Source organism: Cryptotermes secundus, unplaced genomic scaffold, assembly GCF_002891405.2.
Source record: "Cryptotermes secundus unplaced genomic scaffold, Csec_1.0 scaffold40, whole genome shotgun sequence".
Taxonomy (NCBI): Eukaryota; Metazoa; Arthropoda; class Insecta; order Blattodea; family Kalotermitidae; genus Cryptotermes; species Cryptotermes secundus.
Window position 1 is genome coordinate 1,552,928 of NW_019730583.1, and position 23,341 is coordinate 1,576,268.

A 23,341-nucleotide genomic window follows, 5' to 3' on the forward strand; every position below is an offset into this window, starting at 1 on the left:
TATAGTTCGCTTGTGGACTACAGGCCACGGAGATTTTTTTTTTTTTGTAAAACTGTGATCAACAAGACACATTTCCATAGTAATGACATGCACAACAGGATGCAAAGAATATGAATGGAGACTGTCAGCTGTTATCTGCAAACATAAAAGAATTCACAAAACTATCATCTATCATTCTATTTTGTATTTATTTATATGTGCTTTAGTTAATGATGCTGTCAGTAAATCATATTATATAGCATTAAATGAGAGGATGATAGTGAATAATGAATAATGAAATTATGAGGAAAAAACAGTTATGTCTTAATTAAAGTACTGTCATTTGTCTGGAATGATTGAGGGAAACTACTGAAAGCTTCAATGTGGATGGTTGGTGTTCAGCCAAGACTTAAAATGTGTACCTTCCAAATATAAGTCAGAAGCATTACTGCTTATGCCATTGTGCTCGGTTACCTGTACTTCGGAATGGGTGTAGAACGTGATCTCTCATACTGAAGGAAGCACACCAGGGGTGTCTGAGAACAGAGTGCTGTCAAGGAGTACAAAATGAGTGCAACATATAGTATGCATGGAAGCAATGATTAATTCGTACATTTTGGTCAAGAGCCTGAAGGAACAACGCCACTTGGAAGACCTAGGTGCAGATGGAAAGGTAATATTAAAATGGATCTTAAAGAGTCAGGAATGGGACGATGTTTAATGACCAGTACCGGGCTCTACTGAGCACAGAAATAAACCTGCTAGTGCCATAAAAGGCGGGGATGTTCTAGAATGGCTGAGTGCCTACTAAATTCTCCAGGAAAAACGCCATGGCCGTTTCCTTCCAAACCCCCTCCTATTCATAATTATTCATCCGACGCCATATAGTCTCGATATAACAGCCTCGTTAAATAATTAAATTTGAAAAGTTATCCCTTAATATTGCGTGTCTTAGTATATTCCTAGTTTTCACGTAGAATGTCTGCTTCTGTAGCGTATACAGATCTTAAATAATCTTATGAAACACATTATGCTGGACAGTATTTATGCTGTTTGGTCCCAAGTTTCGACTATAACTATTACAAACATCAGCCACCGCTCATATATGCACATGGCGGAAGTCTACGATCACGGATCAGCTGATGGAAATGTGTACTGGTTAATTACTGTTATCATTATAAAAAATAATTGACGAAAGAAAACATACAACATTCCTGTTTCACTGACAGCGAAAACATACTACCGCGATGACCCTATCTAAATATAAGTGGGTAAATATGACCTCAAATAAAGCAAGACTAATTATTAATCGTTGCTGAGCATACAATGTGTGGATCACCTACGTAATATGTATGCTGCATCCCTGTGATTTATGAGAAAAAGTATAATCCAGAGCGATCCAAAGATTACAAGTTGTTCGCAGCCGTACTCTGTTTGTAAGTGACGCGAAAGCAGTATCTTATTTATCTCACGCGGGAAGAGAGAGAGAATAACGTTTTACGAAGGTCTAGGGCCAGGGGCAGATATAGACGTAAGTTTTTTTTTTTTCGCTGTTGTAGATCAAAGGGCTATTATCAATTAATGGACTTGAACCAATGGCAGGGTATTGACCTAGACAGAAAAAAGAACTCGATTTATTTATTAATCAAGCAACAGAATGTCAGTTCGTGCATTTGTCTCTCAATTTGAAGCTGTTTCTCTTGGGAATTCGTAGCTTTGTCATAATGCGGTTTAAACAAAGTTTCTTCATCCTTGCAGTTCTCGTATTTGGTAAGAAAATATTATTTCACAAATATAAAATTAAAGTTTCTAATACATTAACAGCATTCCGTTTATAAGATAATTAATATGACAACAGTTTTTGGACAAGGAAGTAAGGATTAATGATACCGAGTGTCTAAAAATTTAACTCGACTTTACTATTTTAAACCTCAAATGGCATAGGGCGTGTTTTATTACATGCAAAACGTTATTTTGCTGTTAATCCAGCAGGCTCATAAATAATACCCAACATTTTAATTATAATTAGTTTCGACGTAATTTAAGCAAGTGCATTTCGTGTTAAATTGTCAATCAATGCGACGATTATTTAAAAGAATGTAACCAACCCCAGCAATATAAAACAGTCGGTATTACGACCCATTTATTTCGCAATGGAGGTAAAGGTTTTGTAACATCAGTCTTTCATGTGCAAACAAATACAAATGTAATTAAATGCGATCTTTATTTTAAGGCTGAATATGAAAATTCTTGTACATTGAGTGTTATCAGTACAAAATGAAAATAAATACAGCGATAGTGACCCTTAGTAACATGTCATCAGTTTTCAAACAAAATCATGATTAATTCCTTTATTCGATTTAAGGAAACCTTAGCCTTAATAATAGGCTTTCCTTCCAAATATTCTAGACATAGCTACTGATCCTACCGATAGTCTTCTTATTGTGGTAACATGTTATTCCCAGGACTTCTTCAGTACCTTCATGGTCCATCTTTCAGTATCCTGTGATTTCTATGTGGAAACTTATTTTTACTATTTTATTTTTTCATTTGCCCCTTCTGTAATGTTATTGGTTCCATATAAGAACATAGAATTTTAGTGCATTTTACTTTCAATGTTTATAGAAGTATGATATATATCTCAAATAAAGACAGAACAAGTTTGTGTCTTTTTCAACCATACGCTGCTGTTATCAGTCCAGTGACGCGAGTTCTCAAGGATAATGAATGCAAAGTGCAGATGCAGAGTTGATCATAAACTTCCTGTTTTCTTGACTTTTACAGTAATGGAGACCTGTCAAGGCTGTGAACAAGACCAGACACGTCAAGGTTGTCGAATTCAAAATGGAGTGTGCCTTTGTGGGATTGGTTGTTATTCTGAATACCGCTACACTACAAAAGAGGAATGCAGGAAAGCTTTAAGAGGTTACTACAAATATGTTAAATTACTAATCAGTTGTCACTGATTGCTTAAAACATAACTTTCTTAATCTGTAACCAGTGAAATGCCAGGTCAGAGTGGGTAATAAATTCATGATGCAAAAATCTTTATTTGAATCTGTCGCAACACGACAACGAGACAGCCGAGGTCAGTATTACCTTAGCTACAAATTTCAGCTAAGGTAATATTGACCTTGACTGTCTCGTTGTGTTGCTATGGATTCTAATAAAGATTTTTCTATAATAAGCATAACAGGATGCACTCAATGAAAATTTCATGATGGGTTTACTTTACAGAAATGTTGTATGTTTATATTTAGGTAGCCGCAGAGATGTGTGTCAGCGGAACCCTTGCCGCAATGGAGGTGCCTGCAGTCAAACATCATTTGAACCAGGCTATCGTTGCCGCTGTGAGGGAACTGGTTATTATGGAAGTCGTTGCCAACATGGTAAAACTTGATCATCTATGTTCTTATATGAAAATTATATTCTCAGTAGTTCTTTTGCTTAAAATATCCTGAGACCTTGCACATTCGTCACGATTTTGTATTTTTTTATTCAAAGGCATCAGTTATAAAAGAGTTTTCCAAAATTCTGAATTAAACAAAGGTTTATGTGTGTGGAGGTACTTTAAATTCACCCACCTACAAGTTGTTGTGCATTCAAAAAGTACTTCATCTGGGGGGGGGGGGGGAAATCCCAGATTTTAATGATAACATTCACTGATATGTTGAATGTAAAAAAGTGAATATAAATTTATTGTGAAGTTCACACATAGTGTTACTGCATTAAAAATCAGATGGTCACATTGTAAAACTTGTAATAAAAGTTGATGTTCTTATGGCAGTGACTGTGAAGATTACTGTGTTCTGGGATGTTATGCCATGTATTCTGGAAGACTGTTCAGTTGTGTTGTCAGTATTCTGGCACATTAGAGGCCTTTGGAGTCCTAAACTGTATCTTACTGTTCATTAACATTTACTGTTTTTTGGTAGCATTGGCCGCATGTGTCTAATATTTATTGTGTCACTACGAGCATAACTTTTCATAGGAGCGTATCGTTCAGCCACAATTTATCCGTCAACAGCAGAACTATAATTCAAAATGCTTTTCTTCAACTTCTTATCTTTATGTTACAGGGGAAGTATTAAATTCAGGCATTGTATAGAATAACTGAGTTTTAGGCAAACTGCTAGATTTGCAGGTCATCACTATTATCTCTACGCTTTGTCTGAATATTCTATGGAATCCATAGAATAATTTGGGGAAAGTGTTAATATGATGAAGAAATACAGGGTTAGCCTAAAAGAAATAGACAGTTTAAATGACTTATGTTCATGAAACTTAAACGTGCAGCCCAAAAAAGTCGACAACATGTGCAAGTTTAGAACTTCAAGTTCCACAAAAGACTGTGTGGAATATCTTGCGTAAACGTTTACGAATGTTGCCTTACCGGTTGCAATTATTGCAGAACCTCACTGAAAACGACAAAACCCTCCGTCACTCATTCTGTATGGACATGCAGCAATGGAATGAAGGAAGTAATGATTTCTTTAGCCGGCAGTTTTCGGTGACGAATCAACATTGCACATTAGTGTTATTGTGAACAAACACAACATTCATATATGGGGAACTAAAAACCCAAGAGCTGTAGTAGAGCATGTGAGGGATTCACCTAAAGTGAACGTTTTTTGTGCTGTATCCTGTAAAGAGGTGTACCCATGTAAACTTCAGGGCGTACTTTTCAAACCATGTAAGTATCTCGGCCATGCTATTAAAGTTCTTCTTTCTGTAAAACTTTGAAAGTGTCTATTTCTTTTAAGCTAACCCTGTGCTATTGAAACACAAATACATGATTTATATTCTACTACCACCATTGTGGTACTGCTACTACTTATTAAGGTAAATGCACTGATACTGCTGCAAATAAAAAGCACAGTAAATATTACGAGTAGACCAAACACTGGTTATTTTCTGAAGTCTAAATCTGTAAACTTTGCAAAAATGCACAAATGTTCATTCTAATAGGTATTTGTAATACTCAAAAATGGCTGAAATACGTATCTTGAAATCCATTTCCTAAACTTTTAATTATGTATATTACTATACAGCACTTAAATCTAAAAGAATGCATATAAGACAGTATTTATTCCAAAGAGTTCTGTCTTCTGGAACATGACACTATGTAGATCACTGAAAGTTAGCCAACATTTCATGACAACTGTCACCTTCATCTTCAGGGTTGAAGAGTGAGTCAAGAAAGAAACTTTATTTGCTGATTTCTTGCTTGGCTTACTCTTCAACCCTGAAGATGGAGGTGATGTTTTCCTTCAAAATCACTCAACTTTCAGTGGATTCTGTGACATGTCCTGAAAGGTAGAATTCTTCATAATCACCACTGTGAGAACCTCATATCCTACATATGTATTCCTTTTGGCACATTTGTGAGGAAAAGTTGCAAAAACACATGCTGGCTTTGCCATATTTGTCTGTGGCCCAACTTGAGATCCAGTAACCAGATTTTTATAAAATTTGATATTGGGAAGAAGTACTAAAATTTGTCAGCACAGTTCAGTGTGTTGTCTAACAGTACCTTTTCATACCATTACCTATAAACATCTTGTGACACACAGCTACAAGTGCAGTTGGTGCAAAAAGTTGTGGAAAAGAAGTCATAGTTAGGTAGGAAAGTTCATTATGATGAAAGTGCCAGAAAGAAAGCTCTCACTTAAGCACAGTTTTCTGTATATGTACTGTTAAGAAATGCTCACTATAATCAAGTTCTTGGTATCAGCCATATCTTTCCTATCAGGGTTACATTGTATTAATCAACAAAAAATTATTTACACCAAGTTGGTTAGTTATTTGTAAGAGTGGGGTGTTACCGAGTTCCTTTGTAGTGCAGCCTTAAATGGGCCTCCTGTACCATCCCCTGATGATAGACGAGTATGGAGCACTGGTAAAATTACAACTGGCACGTGAAAACCAAAGCACTTAGGGAACACCTGCATCAATCCCACTTTGTCACTACAAACCCTACATGGAATACCCTGGGACCAATCCCAGAGCTCCACAGTGAGAAGCCAGTGATCAGTGGAGCTATGGCACAGATGTAGGTTAGGTGTTTCACACCCTGCCTGAGGTTTCCGGGCAATTTGTACAATGACTAGTAACTTTATAAAAAGGTAAAGCTGTCCCTGTAACAGGCTGTGAAGGTCCATAGGGTTGTGAGACATCAAGGCTCCTGCATTTTCTGTGGAGTCAGGTCATAGATGGTGGTAATGTTGTCAGCCTTACGCACAGGCCACCCTTTACCTCCCAGGAAGATTCCTGATACTAATTTCTGTTAGAGGCTGAGTCGACCACAGGGTGGTAAATGGAAAAAAATCCACCTCATCGCGACTTGAATCCATGACCTTCCAGCTTGTAACATAGTGCAATAACTGTATACAGTGCACATCAAACATTTTGATGTTGGGTACATAGTACAAAACTACACTGCTTCCATCTTCCACAGATAAGTTTCTCTTCATGTTGCATAACCAACCCACCATATATTTCAAGCAACCAGTCTGCTCTTTCATCAAACACTTCACCTCTTCATACTGAATCATCTGTATATGAAAAACACTGTTGTTTGCTGCAAAACTTCAGGTTTTGTCTAATTCTGTATACAGTGTGTCATAAATTTTACAAACTTGGTGACTTCTTTCCTGCCATCACAAATGAAACTTGGCATGGGTCAGGGTTAATGTAAGAACAAGCTAAGTGAATCAATTGAAATGAAATACTCACCTCTACCTATAGGTGCAAGGGGTAGGATGGGTTCATCTCGGAAGTACTGTTACTTTGAACCTCCAAGCGCTTCACATGATAATGACCTAGCAGCCAAAGGATTGTTTACTATTTGTATAATGGTTGAGACTTTCTGGCCTGGTTCATTTCCTGAGCTTACAATTAACACACTGCAGTATCAGGTTTCGTACCGTATAAAATGTCTAGGCAGTGTATGAAACAGAAAATATTTTACTTGACTGCAATATATACATCTGAATTTATTCTGTTGGTCACATTTCAGCTTGTCCAAGTCCCAACACTGCACTGCAAGATAATGAAACCTTCCCTTATGAATGTGTGGTCATCTAAATACACATGTACCCAACATGTAAAGAAGATATGAATGTTACATACAAAGTAAAAATTGTAACTTGTCACAAGTGGAAATACTGATATATCTTACTTAAAAGTATTGTAAATGTTTTGTAAACAAAAAATGGGCTGAAATAAATTTTGTGTGTGTACATACAGAAAGTAATTAACATGTGAGAACTACATTCCATTTTTAGCCTACTTTCTTTATTTTGAAAAAATAAAAGGAGTACCTTACTGTCTGTGTATCCCCCCTAAAACTCCGTGAATTTAGTCCAGAAGAGAACTATACCGACCGAGTGACCGCCGCTAGTCGGCGAAGTTTAGTGCCAACTTTTGCGGATAGAGGGTGTCGTGTGGTCAGCACAATGAATCCCCACAGCTGTTAATTTCGGTTTTCTATCCCCCCCTAATTTTTTCATTTTCTATGTGGTCCATCCATGTTATGTGGGTCCCTTGTCGCTATAGCATGTGCATCCTCAGGTTGCAGATGGAGATGACCTCCAGATATGGAGGATAGCTGCAATTATACTGAATAAACAGTTGTTGACAGCTGACAAGGGGTAATCCTCCAGCTTGGTGGCTGGACATGGGGCTAATGACTCCACACTGTAAAAAAATAAGCCCATTAAGAAATGTCACACAGGGCCTAGGACCTGGATGGATTCCTTGGATAAGCAACCTAAGCTAAGAAAAATGGACATGAGATTTGGTTAATGGAATGTATGAAGACTGTATAGGGTATGTTCACTCATGACAGTTGTGAAAGAAGTATCAAAATATTGTAATGTGTTTGGAGTAGTTACTTCCATGGTAGCACAATAACAGTGAGCCGTAGCGTAGAGAATGCCGAAGCAATGAATGCGTCTCCCGGAGATGAACTGCAGAGAGTTCATTGCGCCTGTTACATGACGTGACTGTCGAAATCGTAGCAACGAATTGTTGTTGAGTAACAACAGATGAGATGAGACACATTACCGGTGTAATCTATAAGGAACGTTCCCGAAGCAACGGATTGCCGAACACGTGAGATCGAACCTTGGCGAGGGGTGTCCTTTATTGAGTCCGCGTGCGCCTTATATAAAGGGCCTGGCCTCAAGCGGAAATCGAATATGGAGTATTGAGTATTGCAGTATAGAGTACTGGGCCAGAAGTCAAGTGATACTGCAAGTGATAATAATTGTATGGTGTGTAAGAGTGAGTGTCCAATAAAGATTCGCTAAATCCGAGACCCACGTGAGGTTATTTGTCGCGTGATATACCCAACAAATGAAAATACGTTTGATTTAGTAGTACAGGAGGTCAGATGGGACAGAGGTGGCACCGAACCAGCATGTGAATATACATTTTTCTATGGAAAGGGGAACGATAAAGAGAATCAATGTACGCAGTTAAGAGGGTAGAATTGGTTAATGATAGGATGTTGTACATAATAAGAGGTCATTGGTGTGATGTCACTGTTCTCAATGTTCATGCCCCAACAGAGGATAAAATTGATGATGTGAAGGACAGCTTCCACAAGGAACTAGAATGTGTATTCGATAAATTTCCTAAATACTCTACAAAAATTTTGTCAAAAGATTTCAATGCCAAAGTAGGTGGGGAAGATATTTTCAGACCAAAAATTAGGAGTTTGCATGAAATTAGTAATGATAATGGAGTTTGAGTACTAAACTTTGCCACACCCAAAAATCTGACTGTCAAAAGTACAGTGTAACTTAAATTTACTTGGACATCTCCTGATGGGAAGACACAAACATATCAACCATATTTTGAGAGAAGATGGGACTCAAGTATACCTGATGTCCAATCATTCAGGGCAGCAGATTGTGATACTGACCACTACCTGGTAGAGGCAAAGGTAAGTGAAAGACTGGCAGTGAGCAAACAGACAACACACAGAGTTCACATGAAGAGGTTCAATCTCAAGCAATTAAACGAGACAGAGGGTAATGATCAGTATCATGCTGAAATCTCAAATAGGTCTGTGGCTTTGGAAAACTAACACATTAAGGTGGATGTCAATAAATCTAGGGAAACTATTAGAGAGAATATCAAAATCTCTGCCAGGCAGAGTCTATGTTATGAACGGAAGAAGCTTAATCCATGGTTCAATGAAGGATGCTCAGAATTATTAGACCAAACAAAACAAGCCAACATGCAGTGGTTACAGGATCCAAGTGAAAAAATGGGGATAATCTGAACAATATAAGACGTGAAACCAGCAGGCATTTCATGAATAAAAAGAGGGAATATCTGAAAGATAAAATTGATGAGCTTGCAATGAACAGTAAGAACAAGAACATTAAGAGACCTGTATAGAGGAATATATGACTTTAAGAGGGGATACCAACCTAGAAGTAACTTAGTGAAAGATGAGAATGGTGATGTGCTTGCAGATTCCCACAACATTTTGAATAGGTGGAAGAACTACTACTCTCAGTTATTGAATGTACACAGGGTCAGGGAAGTTAGGCAGATAGAAATACATACAGCTGAGCTGTTAGTACCTGGTCCTAGCCCTTCTAAGGTTCAAAAGGTATAAATCACCAGGTAGTGAACAAATTCCAGAAGTACTTATTCAAGCAATAGGTGAAATATTATGTTCTAATCCATAGGCTAATTACATCTATTTGGCATAAGGAAAAATTTCCTGATCACTGGAAGGAGTCTATTATTGTACCAGTTCACAAAAAGTGATAAAAATGAGTACAGTAATTATTGGGCGATATTGGCTGCGCCATAGCTCAAGCGGCTAGTTGCTGGCTTCCCACTGTGGCAGCCCAGGTTCGATCCCGGGTCTGGTCAAGTGGGATTTGTGGTCGGCAAAGTGGCACTGGGGCAGGGTTTCTCTGAGTACTATTATCTTTTTGTTATGACATTTAAATTCACATTCACAATCTTCTCCCAGGGTATCAGGCTAGCATTTGTTTGCCTTTAACCACCCTGGCACATTCTTAAGCAAGAACACCTTCCATTATGAGCAGGATTTCCATTTTGCCCGAACTGATGGGATGGTACATCACAAAGTCTTCACAACTATGAGGTGATTGAAGGGGTAAGCATGTGAAAAAATCTGTTTTTGACCTCACCAGTCCTGAATCCAAGATATTCTGTAAAAAAGGTTAAAAACATGGACCCCGATTTCTTAACCAGTTACTGGTAACATATATGTCCATTACGCATCATATTTTAGTATGCTAAGCTCAGCTAGGAACATTTAATTTTACTGTTTCACTCCATTAGGTGTGGTGAAGGGTAAAGAGCTTTTAAGTTACACTGTACAGTGTGTTCAGAAGTAAATTTTTCATGTGTTTCCTGTTTGGCCCTGTATCATCGACATCTAAAAGGTGAGGGCCATTTGGTGGGTTCCAAGCCCAGGGTTAGTCAAACTGGTCCCTCTTCTCTTAGTGGTTGGCCTCTTTTTATCTTCTTTGTCCCGGTATAATACATACGTATTTATCACAGTACTCTTTTAGTTTTACATATTCCATTTATTACATATTCAAGTCAATATTAAAGTTGCATTAATCAATTTCAAACTTCATAAAAATATTCACAGCTACATACATTATGTCACTGAAATTATGATAAAGAGGCATATCTGACTAAACAATAAATTTGATAAACTCCATTTATTCTCGAATAAGCAACTTTTAAAAGAATCATCCAAATGCACAAAAAAGTACTATTTATCAAGTCTATAAATATGGTAGCAGGCATATAAACTGTGAGATGTCAAAACTCCCACATTTTGTAGACAGTCAACTCCCAGATGGTGGTGAGGCTGTCAGGCTTATATGCCAGCTGCCCTTTACCCCCAGGAAGGTTCCTGGTACTCATTTCTGTTTGAGGCTGAGTCGACTCCAGGGCTATAGTGCAGCTGGAAGGATTAGGTTAATTAAAAAATCTAATGACATCGGGAATCAAACCTGCAACCTTCTGGCTTGTAGCATAGTGCCTCCACCAACTACCCTACCACGTGCTCTCTCCTTGACAATCATACTAATGAAAACTGCCTATTATTTGTATGTCTGCCTCTACCGATATAAGGACAAGTATAGAACATCTATGAGTCTCACTCTACATCCATGTTTGCCTAAAACTTTATAGTCATAAAAATGGTTGTGGTGATATTATTTCCAGGAGTTAGGTTATATATTTAAAGAAAACATTCACAGAATACATAATTTTCTTGTCCAAGTCATTCATGTATATATATATATTTTTTTTTTACATTTTCCTGTAATTGAAATTAAATACAATGAGAAGAAAAATGACAGCATATGATCAACAAAAAGGAGAAAAAAAACCTGCAAAGCAGTACCCACAGCAACCATGTAAATTAAAATTATTTAAATTTACCACAAGAAAATCAACGTGATGTTAGCTTGTAGCTAAATCTCCACATCTCGGTATCCATCCTCTCTCATTTACATTCTTATTGCATCAGTCTAAATGAGTTATGTCTCTCACTGGAGATTTGATTTCATGTTTAGGATTTTCTCAACTCCAAGTCAATGTTTTAGACAACTGTAAGTATCATAAGCTGAATTCAATACAAATATACAATATACCAGCATTAAGGATCCCTCATACCACCAGACACACACACAACACACACTCAAGCATACTGGTGCCAATAGACCAGTCAATCATCACACAAAATTCTGTTGCATACAATGACTAAATTAAAAAACATTAACCTACTTTATTTTTATCATGACTATTTATTCATATTATGCTTTATGACTTGTGGGGCAGTGAGATTTTATGATTACACTAACATGACAGAATGTTTGTAACTGCTTGTCAGCATCTGTCCCTGTTCACCATTGTTACCATGACATCATTTAATCTTGCTCAACTGTTATCCTTTACATGCTATGCTGCACTGAACCATCATCCAAGCCAACTCCCCAAAATTACTATCACAGAAGGGACAAGATACGGTATTCAATGTTAACAGGAAAATGGAGATATTTCACATAATATTTGAAGCATACATTCATTAATATTATCTCCTTAGAAAAACTTATTGATGTATGTTATCTCAGTAATTGAGGGTAAGAAAGTTGAGATATTTGTCCTGTCAGTATTTTCAATTCACTGTTCAGGTAGCTGTAAAGTGGTATATAATTCTACTATCTACGTACATGATGTATTCAGATTTGACCATGCAGTGTTCACAACATACTTTGTCTCTGTCTACACAAGGTCTGCCACGTAAGGTGTTAACCATACATCCAATACCATGTGCATTGGACCTTGAAGAATAATAATAATAATAATAATAGTAACCCACACACACACAAAACAAAAACAAACAAAAAATGAAGTCAATGCACAAATGTCGGCGATTATCAATATTGTAGTTGTCAACATTAACAAGAAACCAAAACCATTATATATGATATATATATCTAGTACATGACACATCTTAGTTTATTTGGTAAAAATACATTCATTGAGATATAGGCAGGAAATGCTTCACTCTACGATAGTTCTTATTTAAAAACCATTCTGTTTCATTATTTGATATTGGTTGTTGTGGGTACTGACAGTAATCATTGGTTGTTTCAGAATGAGCAAGCCTTCCTACCTTCTTGAAGAACCAAGAGACCTGCTTCAGACTTTCCATGAGTTGATGCACAGAAATGCAGAAATACACTTGTGCACTTCAGTTGAGTGCCTTGACAGAGGCTGTGGGCTACACGGAAGCAAGATGAATACCATACAACCAAATTTTTCTGCTCTGTACCAAGCTGCAGGTCTGAACACAACTTACTGAGCTGCAGAGCCTATTCTAGATGTGATTTCCCCTCCCTATATACATCTGACAGTATACAATCTTGTAAATTATATTTAGTATGATGCCATTATACACCAAGTACAGTACTTCCATGTTTTCAATGCCTTCTGTATTATTAAAGGTTAATATGTATTTCTCTTAGATTTTTTTTTCATTCATTATAGTAGTATAAGAGTAATCATGTTAACATAGAAGCTGCAATATGCTACAGCAATACTTCACACTGTTTCTTCTTAACATTTTTATAGTAGTCTTGTCTCCATTTCATTTACAAGACTTACAGACTCCTGATGAACTAATATTGTGTTTAAGCCAATGCATTTACCAGAAGAGAAATGAAACCACTGATATAATTATGTTAGCAATACAGGATGTACCAGCATTGTGCACTGCAAGGCAATAGGTCAGTCTTTCAAGAACTACAACTGCATAACAGTTCAGTTCACAACATTCAAGACAACCCTGTCCATGTAGTATTATTTCAAGGACTGGGCTTAAAGGTACTCAAGTCAAATTCATAAAGCAAGAAATAAAGAGTATTAAGTCTGAGGAAACTGGACATCCTGCTCCAATCAAAGAACATGATAATTATGTATCTGCTAAATAAACATTCTACAAAGAGCACAGATTCAATGAGAGCAGGGAACAGAGGCAGTTAGTGAGCAGCACATTATTCAACTACAAAACCTGGGGCATGTGGCTGACGTATGTCTGCATCAAAACCTTTGGTCCCATCAGGGCCTTTTGGCTGACGGACCACTGTTAGTTTTGGTCCTGTTTCTTCCAGGGAGATTGTTCGTAACCGCCTTATCAGTCTCTCAGGACGTTCTTGCCGCAGAGCATCACTATAAAACAAATGAACAATTTTATTTCTGACTAAATTTAAAAAAAAAAAATTGAATTCATGATTTTAACCCTAAAGCAGGATTAACTGGTAAGTTCCAGCCAGAACATTTGTCTAGGATCTGGGGTGGGGGGAAATTGTTTTGAATGCACTGTATATGTACAGCAATCCTTTGCCAACCATAGGGACTGTGTTCCTGAAAAACACCATTGCTAACATGATGAAGGCTATATGGGAAAGTGGGGTTTAAGAGAACTGCAGCCGCTGGTAACAGTCATCAAAATCTAAGTTGCCTAATACTTCACCTATCATGCATGCACACGCGCACACACAAAGTAGGCTTAATAATAACAGACACAAAACACAGAAAAGCATCACAAAAAATGCATAATAATGGTAATCTGGAAGCTATAAAACTGGCATGAACTTCATTACAATGACCCCAGAAAACACCGAATGCTTGATGTGGCAGCCACTGATCTTTGTATGTATACAAATAAAAGTCATGGCTTCATAAAGCCAGACATAATGGTTGGTAAAACTGGATACAAGCAGAAAACTGTGAAATATGTGATTGGCAACAGATTTATGTACACTATAAACAACTCACTTTTATTTAAACTGCAAACAACATAAACTGAAAGAAATGGACAAATTAACCTAACTTCAAACATAAACAGAAGAAATAATTCACTTTAAAGGCTAGTTAATTTACAAGTATGCAAACACAAATGCTTATATAAAATAAATTTTGAAACAAAACTGAAATACCTGTTTAAGAATATATAGATAATTAAATGTCAGAATTAAATTATGGTTGGTACTGTTTGCACCTTAATACAGAGCAATCCATACTACAGTTTACCATGGCACTCACCAGACTTTGGTGACATTACAAGCAGAGGACTTGCCAGTACGCTGGTTGGTCACGAGGACAAACTCCACCTGGTCACCTGGTTGAAGGCTCACACTGTCCTTCACTTCAGACATATGAAAGAATAGTTTCTTCCCTTCGTCTACTTCATGTGTCAGAAACCCAAATAAACCTTGAATAAATAAATACCAAATCAGCAACAAGCACACTTCCACACTAAAACACCAATTTCCACCATATGTAATTACTGCACTTCTGAATCAGCAAAGACATTACAACTTTCTTATGCCTTTTGTCACTCCAAGAAGGAACAACAAATGTCTGTGAACAAGATACCTATCTGTTATTGTAAGGGTTAAATTTAAGAAGGGGGAATATAAATGGACTCTCCTGAGAATTAAATCAAGATTTACTTGTATACAGATGTTGAATGAACTTCACGGGTACAGCCTTTGGAAAGCTAACAGTCATAAACCTCAAGGATTCTTTGCCTTTCGGGTAACTAAAAGGTTCACTATGTGTTCTCAACAGCTTACCATGTGACCTTATTCCAAGCCACATGAATCCAGAGTTCTAAGATATATTTTCATGCTATTAGGTTTTCTATAAAAGCACAACCACGCAGAAGAATCAGGTTTTTTTCCTGTAAAGTTCACCAACCCATAATATATATATGTTCACTTCATGGCTATTCTGTCTAGAAAACTCACTGTTAATATCCCACTGCCTGCTCTTTCAAAAGTACAAGGGCTATTTGGGAAATAACATCTGTTTATTTTAGGCAACTAAAGTTGGAGAGGGGGAGAGCTCATGCATACATGGTAGCATCACATGACTCACTGCCTTGTAAACCATCATATAACTGGTCACCTAGTGTTTGTTATTGTCTCTACAGAGTGAGATATGATGTGTCCTGCAACTGACAATCCTGTCAGCTGCAAAATTTGCACTGTTACCTGCTTTCTTCATGCTAAAAACACGAGTGCTGCAGAAATCCATCACAAATTATGTGCAGTTTATGGCCAAAATGTAATGAGGGAAGGAACTGAAAGAAAATGGCGTAGAATGTTCAAAGATGGGCAAACAAATGTTCGTGATGAAGAGAGAAGTGGTCGGCCATCTGTGGTGAGTGACAATATTGTTGAAAGCGAAAGACGACACTTCACAATTTCAGAACTTTCATGTGAATTTCCACAATTTCACACACTGTTTTATATGAGATTATCATAGTTAGGATAGTTTTACGCAAGATGGGTTCTGAAAATGCTAATGAGTGTGCATAAAATACAGAGAATGGCTTCTGTTTTGACTTTTTAGAGCAATTCCACACAGATGGCGATGAATTTCTCAATCACACTGTACAAGTAATAGGTGCTGAAACCTGGGTTTCATTTGTGAATGCTGAAACCAAAGAGCAGTCAAAGCAGTGGGTGCACACACATTCTCCAAACAAGCTGCATATGTTTAAATAAAAGTCTGCCAGAAAGCAGATGGCAACTGTTTTCTGGGACAGGAAAGGATTGCTGATGGTGGAATTTATGCAACAAGGGGCCATAATAATTTCAGGAGTGTACTGTGAAACATAAGAAAACATGTGTAGGGCCATTCAGAACAAAAAGCGTCTAGTGCTTCTCCATGAGAATGCATATCTGCATACAGCTGCTCGCACTCGAGGACTGCTGGAGCATTTCAACTGATAGTTGTTTAACCACCCTCCTTACAGCCCTGACCTTGCTCAAAGCAATTACCACCTGTTTACCTACTTGAAGAACTGGTTGGGCTCACAGAGCTTCAACACTAATGAGGTGTTCATGGAATGTATCAAAACATGGCGGAGCTCACAGGTGGCAGGCTACTTTGACACAGGCATACAGAAACTTGTTCCCCGACATCATAAGTGCCTCAATTCCAGCACTGACTATGTTGAGAAGTAGCTTAAGTATGTATGTATACTTTGTATATAATAGAATTTTATTTCTTGTTTTGTTAACAGCTCACTGGAGGTCACTTTCCAAATAGCCATTGCATATCAGTCTTCATCATAACATGTGCAGAAGCATGCATGCCGTCAGTAACAGGGGTTCCTCATCACTTTGTTTTTCCAGTCCTATTCACTCCACTTGCTAAGAGCAAACTGAGAGTGACAGTAAAAGAACAAATGTTCATGATGTGCAGAGAAAAAGAAGCTTGTGGAAAGCCTTTTTAGAGTCAGGATAGAGAAATAGTATAAATGCATATTTATCGTGAGGAAGAAACTGAAAATAAATATCAACTGAACAATTACAGAACAGATTTGTTGGAGGCTATGAATGTTTCTCATGCCATGTTACAGTATAACAAAGAACATAACAGAAGTTGAAGAAAACCATCAACAATGAAACAATCAGCTAAAACCAAAACTGATGTCTTTGGTATGTATGTAATAAGAACAATAAATGGATTCCACATTACAGAAGGTAAGTATCATATTGTAATGTGTTTGGAATAGGCACTTCCATGGTAACACAATAACAGTGAGCTGTTGGGTAGACAATGCCAAAACAACGAACGAGTTTCGCTGGAGATGGACAACAGAAGGCCCGTTACATAACAACAGACTGTCGATATAGTGGAAACAGGACCATGAGGAATGGTGTCTGGTATCCAGTCCACAGAACACCTACATAAGCGAAGATAGCAAAAAGACAGCAAGAATACAGTCTTCAGAAGGCCGCCGCCAAAAGCAGTCTAGTATTGGCCGAGATATAGTGAAAGCAGTAATTGTGATACTGCAAGTGATAATAATTGTAAAGCGTGTGAGTGTATAAGTGAAGCACAATAAAGATTCACTAAATCCGAGACCCACGTGAAGTTATTTGTCGCGTGACACACCCAACACGTGACAATATTTTTCTTTACTGTCAGTTTTATATAAGAATGCTTCTTTTGCATTCAGATCAGGGATAATGACAAGAGACTATCATAATAATATAAATTTTGCAAATTCTGGTAACAGCAATGCCCCACATTATATCATGCAATCAAAATCCTGCACCAACATCTTCATCAAGGACAGCTATATGATTTGCTGGTTAACTGCCCAAGACATCCTTTCTTGTGAACAATGTTAAAACCTGAACTATATTTGCAGTTCGTATAGTGACTGGCTATCGGTTAGACAGCTGAGAGGACGAGTTGGAATTCCAGTAGGGGCAAGATTTTTCTCTTCTACATACTGTCAAGACCAGTTCTGGGGCCCACCCAGCCTCCTATCAAATGGGTATTTGGGGCTCTTTCCCTGGGGGTAAAGCAGCCAGAGCACGGGACTGACCTCTCAACTCCTACTAGTGCCAAGATCAAGAATATGTGGATCTATATATCCACCCCCCCCATATACCTTCATGTGTAGTGCTTAATTGCTTAAGCACAGGTACAAATTTACTTTTTTACTGTATCTTATAGCATATAATTCCTTTTTTTTACTGTACTCATAACTTATAAAACAGATGCCCTTCTTGCATAACATGGCCGCTCAACACTCAGTCTTCCCCTTTACCATGTTATCTCAATCCAACAGACCTGGTTTCGGTTTCAGTGAAAGATTACATTCCCAGGAAGGTTTATGTTCAAGCTTGATTGAATACTAGTCCCCCACCCAAAAAAACTTCAATTACAAAAACAGCAAATGGGCTTCCTAATGCAAATTTATAAGGGAATGTGATCAACATTTTGCTCTTGAACCACTGATCAATGAAACACCTCAGCAAAGTACAGTCAAATTAAATGAAGGCAATGATGATCATAAGTCTACGAGCATGCAACAAAAACAGTGAGGCTGAGGATGAGGGAGGGTTGATTTGTATGGAACCCTTTCCACAGACAGGTTCATGTGTAGGTTGGTACAGGGAAATTCACTGATAGTTTCATGTGGTTCCTATGTTAATACATTTTAAGTTGGTAAAGGTACAGTTGTCGATATGCTTAACCAATTAAGCACTACACTATGAACATGTATGGTGAAGTGGATGTATAGACCCACATTTTCTTGACCTTGGCACTAATTGGACGTGAGTGGTAAGCTTCACACCCTTGCCACTTTACCCCCAGTACACATTTGATAAGAGGCTGGGTGGACCCCAGAGCCGACATAGAGAACGAACAATTCTTGGCCCTACCAGGACTTCAACTCTGACTGTGCTATCCCTGCTCTTCATTCTATGTGAAATAGTCTTCTATATTTTCATTTTTGCGTGGGTCTCAACAGTTTTTGTCATGACAATGAACAAATCAAAACAGGATTTAAAGTAACATGTCACTATTACTGGTATTATGCAGCCATGCAATGTCCTATACGCTGCTTTCACCCAAGTGTGTGATGTCTTCTGTTATTTTAAAACTCAAACTTTCTTCCCACCCAGTAAGTCATCCATCACTTAGCTGTCCCAACTTTGTGTGTTTTACTGTCCTCACGCATTCTGGGTAACATTTACTGACAAATGAGCAGTACGCATAGGCCTTCAAAGTGGTTATTTGCTTCAAGTTTTCTGACTAAAATTTGGTGTGCATTTCTCAGCTCCATCATGTGTGGTATACACTCCACCCACCTCAGTCTCCTTCATTTGATCATCCCAATATCTGATGAAATTTAGATTCAAATATTCTCAGCAAACAATCCTTCCATCAGAGTGGGAGAACAAGTTTCATCAACAATTATTATTTCAAATGTTCTTCATAAATCTACATCATTTAATTCATAGAAATTACTGGAAAGGACAATAAATCTCTCACATTTCCATGTACACAGCTCAGATCTGTGAGAAAAAATAAATCAATGAACAACAGTTATTTCACCACCTATCTGAATGCACCAGAGGTAAAGCTCCATATTATATCTGCTTGATGGAAAGAACTGTATCATATTCTGTCCATTTTTGTCCCTAGGGAAAGAGCCTCTGGTACCCAATGGACAGGACATTAATTAGGACACAAACCTGTTCTGGACATGTTCCCAAAGGGAAAATTTCTGCCCTTGTACATCACTATCAGTGAGATATCCTTGAGAAGAACTGACTTTTGATCATCTAAACCATAGTCCAAACTCCTCAGCCATCATGGCTTAAAATAACAGAAAAAAATATGATATATCTTTCTTTCATGTTCTTAAGTTTAGTGTTGAAGTCCATCACTTCCCAGAAAAACACACATTGTAGATGGACCAAAAAGCAATGGCGAGTGTGCTAATATTAGGCAGTAACTGAAACAGCATAACACCTATGACAAAGATAATGACAATAACAACAGCACTTAACCCTTATGAGCCGAAGGACACCGTATGGGGACCTTTAAAGTAAAGCCGAGTGGCCGAAAGACACCATATGGGTATGCGCAGTCCACACGTGCGCACAGTATTTTAAAATTTAATTTTAAGATAGAAATTCTTGTTCTACTTATATTATTTTTGGATACCAGCTTTATAAGTAGACTGGCTTCCCTCCTGCATCATCTAACTGAATGTTGCATGTCAATGAATGCAGAGTCCGACGTCGCAATTCATGCACTTTGTCCGTAATTAACTCTGTTTTCTATGCGAAGGGCGCACACGCAATGTTAGTCTCGTATTAGCAGGGAGTAAGTCACTGATGGCGAGTGGTGTCCTCTATTCATAACGCTTATAAAACATCGCAATTTCAACTATGTACCATGGCCCCTTTTCGCACTGAAGAAGTCGAAATTGAGAGGCCGCTCGTAAATCACACCATTCAGAATGAGTTACAGTTTATTCTGAAGGGACATGGAAGCAAGTGGTATGAGGTGATATTCCAAGAACTGCCTCTGTGTGGATAGTCCAGACATACCGTGAATAAACAGAGTTTCATAAGGCAATGTAGGATTAGAACTTGCCCAGCCCACACTCCTGTATACAAGAAGCCCACTGACTGGAGAATGTGCAATGAAAACGAACATTCTCTCTCCTCCAGATAACACACAGTCAGACCGTGAGTCAGCAGCATGCATTTATACTGCAGGAAGGTTTTGTGCAGAAGCTTTATGCATTTTGTAGACAGACGCTCAAAATTGGGGATTTTTTTTTTTGGAATCAATGTAACAATTTTTACATTTCTAAAACCTGTAAATTACAGTATCTGATTCTATATACTTTCTAGATAAAAACAGCGTTTACTTCGTTCGTTTATCACAAAAATTGTAGAAATCACAGCATTTTGAATAACATGATTACAATTTTTATTACTCTATAATGGCGGGCATTTAAATTAACTCCGTCCCGCTGCCACTACCGGAATTTAAATGGCCCGTCCCATAAAGGTTAAATATGGTAACTAACCTTTCACTGCATCAACAGTAGCTCTTCTCTTCTTGCGAACAGCAATAATATTGGTGGCTCTGTTGTCAGAGTCCACTTGGAAAGTGACTGGGTCACCAGCCTGTAACAGTTCCCGTTTGTTTGCTAGCCCAGTTATACCAAATTCATACTCTGCTCCTTCCTCTTCTGCTTCTGCTGTGTTAACTTGAACAAGACCTGCATACTGTGTCTGGTCAGGGTTCACACTGCGTAAGGGTCTTACTACAGTCCCTTCCAAGATTTCTCCAGATGGAAGAGGCAGCTCAATAGATCCCTTTGGCAGAACACGAACATTCTCCGCTGATAAGCAGCTACCAGAAGAACCACGTGTGCCCAGATTGTATTCTACCTCAACGCCGAGTTCTAAACTGCTTGCCTCTCCCTCAAAGTTGCTGTAGAAAGAAGCATACACCAACTTGAAATGTCAAATATACACATACTACATTTGTGATGTGCCTTCAACCAAATGTTAAAATGCCACTACAAGCATGGTGAGTTTCTTTTTCAATTTTCTGGGTACTAAATCACATTATTTTTTCGTGTCTAGATTATGCCATTTTACAAGCTCAATGGTGTTTATTAGAATTATACTTCTGTAGGTTTTGCTTCATACTGAACCACCTTAATATGGCTGTAATACTAATATTGAAGGAATATGTAATCCTGTGTGTTTACCATTACTACTTGCGGGCTACAATCTGTAGTCCCTACTTATACAAGGTCTGTTCACTGGATTTAAAGCATGTGTTAAAAGTTGCACCCATCAATGTAGATATTTAAATAGTGCAATCAACGGTGATCTGAAACAATATTTCTTTTATGTCCCCTTAATTTTACAATGAGATCTTTAAACCTTCATAAATAATTATGTATATGACACACTTTTGTAATGTCTTTTAGAGGAGCTGCAGAAATTTTGATTTTTAATAGCTTATCTTATTAGCACTAACTTTGACGACAAGTGGCGGTCACTCGGTCAGTATAGTTTGCTTGTGGACTAAAACCACAGAAGTTTGTTTCTGTTTATCTTATTAACTGTAGATCCTGTATATGCATGACAAAAGTAACCAGATTAGAAGTGGAGATTTGTGTGATACCTCTTGAAACACCCATCCAATCACAAGCCTGTTTCACATTCACTGCACCAGCAAATTGTTTCTCTTTTCTTTCCATGTTGTGAACACATGGCACATCTCCTGTAGTAAATGTAGTAAATGACAGTCAGTTACACTGAAGGTGGTTCAGTTGAAGGCTGGTCATATACAGGACGAGGAACAGCAGTATTTTTTTATGAAACCATGTATTAGACGCAGCCTAAATTTCAGAGGGTCTTTCCCTATTATTCGGTATGGACTCCTTTATTATCATGGAATTATGGATACTTATATTGAATAAACTTTTGAATACTTTCATTACAAATATGAACTCAAGTTACTTAATTGTGACACAAATACTTACTTTAATACATGTTTAGAACAAAATATGATGCCAAAATATGCTCGGGTAAAGGAAAATTCCCATAAAGCAATCTATAGTAGAACACACAGAATCAATACGAATAACAAATGAAATAAAGTTTTGGTATGCTAATATACAAAATCTGAATAAAATCTTAGACACCCCTACTTACTTACTTACTTACTTACTTATGGAGCTGAGCCCTTCTTGAGGAGAAGCCAAATCTGCAGCAACTCAACAATTTCCCAGCATTTTATGGAACCCGAAGGTTCATTACCTTGTTCACAATAGCCCTCCACTGGTCCCTATCCTTAGCCAGATCAATCCAATCCATACCATCCCATCACATCTCTCTAAGATCCATTTTAATATTGTCCACCTACCTACACCTTGGTCTTCAAAGTGGTCTCTTTCCTTCTGGCTTTTAACTCTACCTTCTTAACTGCTGATACGATTCTCTTACGTATGAAGAAACCTGTACCCAATTCATGATTTTCATTCCCCTTTCCATAGAAAAATGTATATTCGTCTGCTAGTGTGATGCCACTTCCATCCCACCCAACCTCCTGTACCCCTGCTAAATCTAACTTATATTTTAGGATTTCTTCCGCCACTTCCCTGGATGAACCTGTCCTATACAAACTTCGAACATTCCATGTACCAAATCTCATATCCATTTTCCTTAGCTTAGTTCATTTATCCAAGGAATCCATCCAGGTCTGAGGTTTCTTGAGGATTTTTGTAACAAGTTTATTTTTTATGGTGACAAGTTGTTAGCCCCACGCCCAACCCCCAAACTGGTGGACCACCCCATGTCGGCTGTCCGTGACTGCTTATTCAATATATTCGCAGCTTCCCTCCACACCTGGAGGGCGTCTCCTCCATCCGTAACCCTAGGACGCGCCATGCCGAGGTGACAGGGGACCCACCTAACATGGGTCTTAC

The 23,341-nt window shown here is 37.9% G+C and overlaps 2 protein-coding genes across 5 annotated transcripts in view; one reads left to right on the top strand and one right to left on the bottom strand.

The window, feature by feature from the left end:
- The first annotated feature begins 385 nt into the window (after window positions 1-385).
- On the top strand, window positions 386-7,238 carry LOC111866338 (adhesive plaque matrix protein 2). 3 transcript variants are annotated; one of them, XM_023855185.2, is made up of 4 exons: window positions 386-1,415; window positions 2,764-2,904; window positions 3,240-3,368; window positions 6,998-7,238. In XM_023855185.2, exons 1-4 carry the CDS (start codon window positions 1,352-1,354, stop codon window positions 7,063-7,065), a joined length of 402 nt encoding a protein of 133 aa, XP_023710953.1. In that variant the 5' UTR covers window positions 386-1,351; the 3' UTR covers window positions 7,066-7,238. The 3 variants fall into 3 exon arrangements, with proteins under 3 accessions (XP_023710953.1, XP_023710954.1, XP_033608099.1); XM_023855186.2 differs by lacking the exon at window positions 386-1,415 and adding an exon at window positions 1,517-1,749; XM_033752208.1 differs by lacking the exon at window positions 386-1,415 and having other exon boundaries at window positions 2,212-2,904.
- A 4,017-nt stretch (window positions 7,239-11,255) lies between these two features.
- Window positions 11,256-23,341, bottom strand: part of LOC111866323 (cold shock domain-containing protein E1) — a 40,480-nt gene continuing 28,394 nt past the window's right edge. For both annotated transcript variants that reach the window (XM_023855160.2, XM_023855159.2), the window contains exons 11-13: window positions 20,921-21,330; window positions 14,602-14,770; window positions 11,256-13,725 (exon numbers count right to left, since the gene is read on the bottom strand). In XM_023855160.2, the coding sequence (XP_023710928.1) occupies window positions 13,551-13,725; window positions 14,602-14,770; window positions 20,921-21,330 (754 nt within the window). In that variant the 3' untranslated portion in view covers window positions 11,256-13,550. The remainder of the gene's footprint in view (window positions 13,726-14,601; window positions 14,771-20,920; window positions 21,331-23,341) is intronic.

Excerpts from the sequence above, each read along its gene's own strand:
- LOC111866338 (XM_023855185.2), top strand. The coding sequence starts at position 1,352 with ATGAGAAAAAGTATAATCCAGAGCGATCCAAAGATTACAAGTTGTTCG. Across the intron at positions 1,416-2,763 it reads TTCGCAGCCGTACTCTGTTT|TAATGGAGACCTGTCAAGGC; the intron begins GTAAGTGACGCG and ends TGACTTTTACAG. Across the intron at positions 3,369-6,997 it reads TGGAAGTCGTTGCCAACATG|CTTGTCCAAGTCCCAACACT; the intron begins GTAAAACTTGAT and ends GTCACATTTCAG.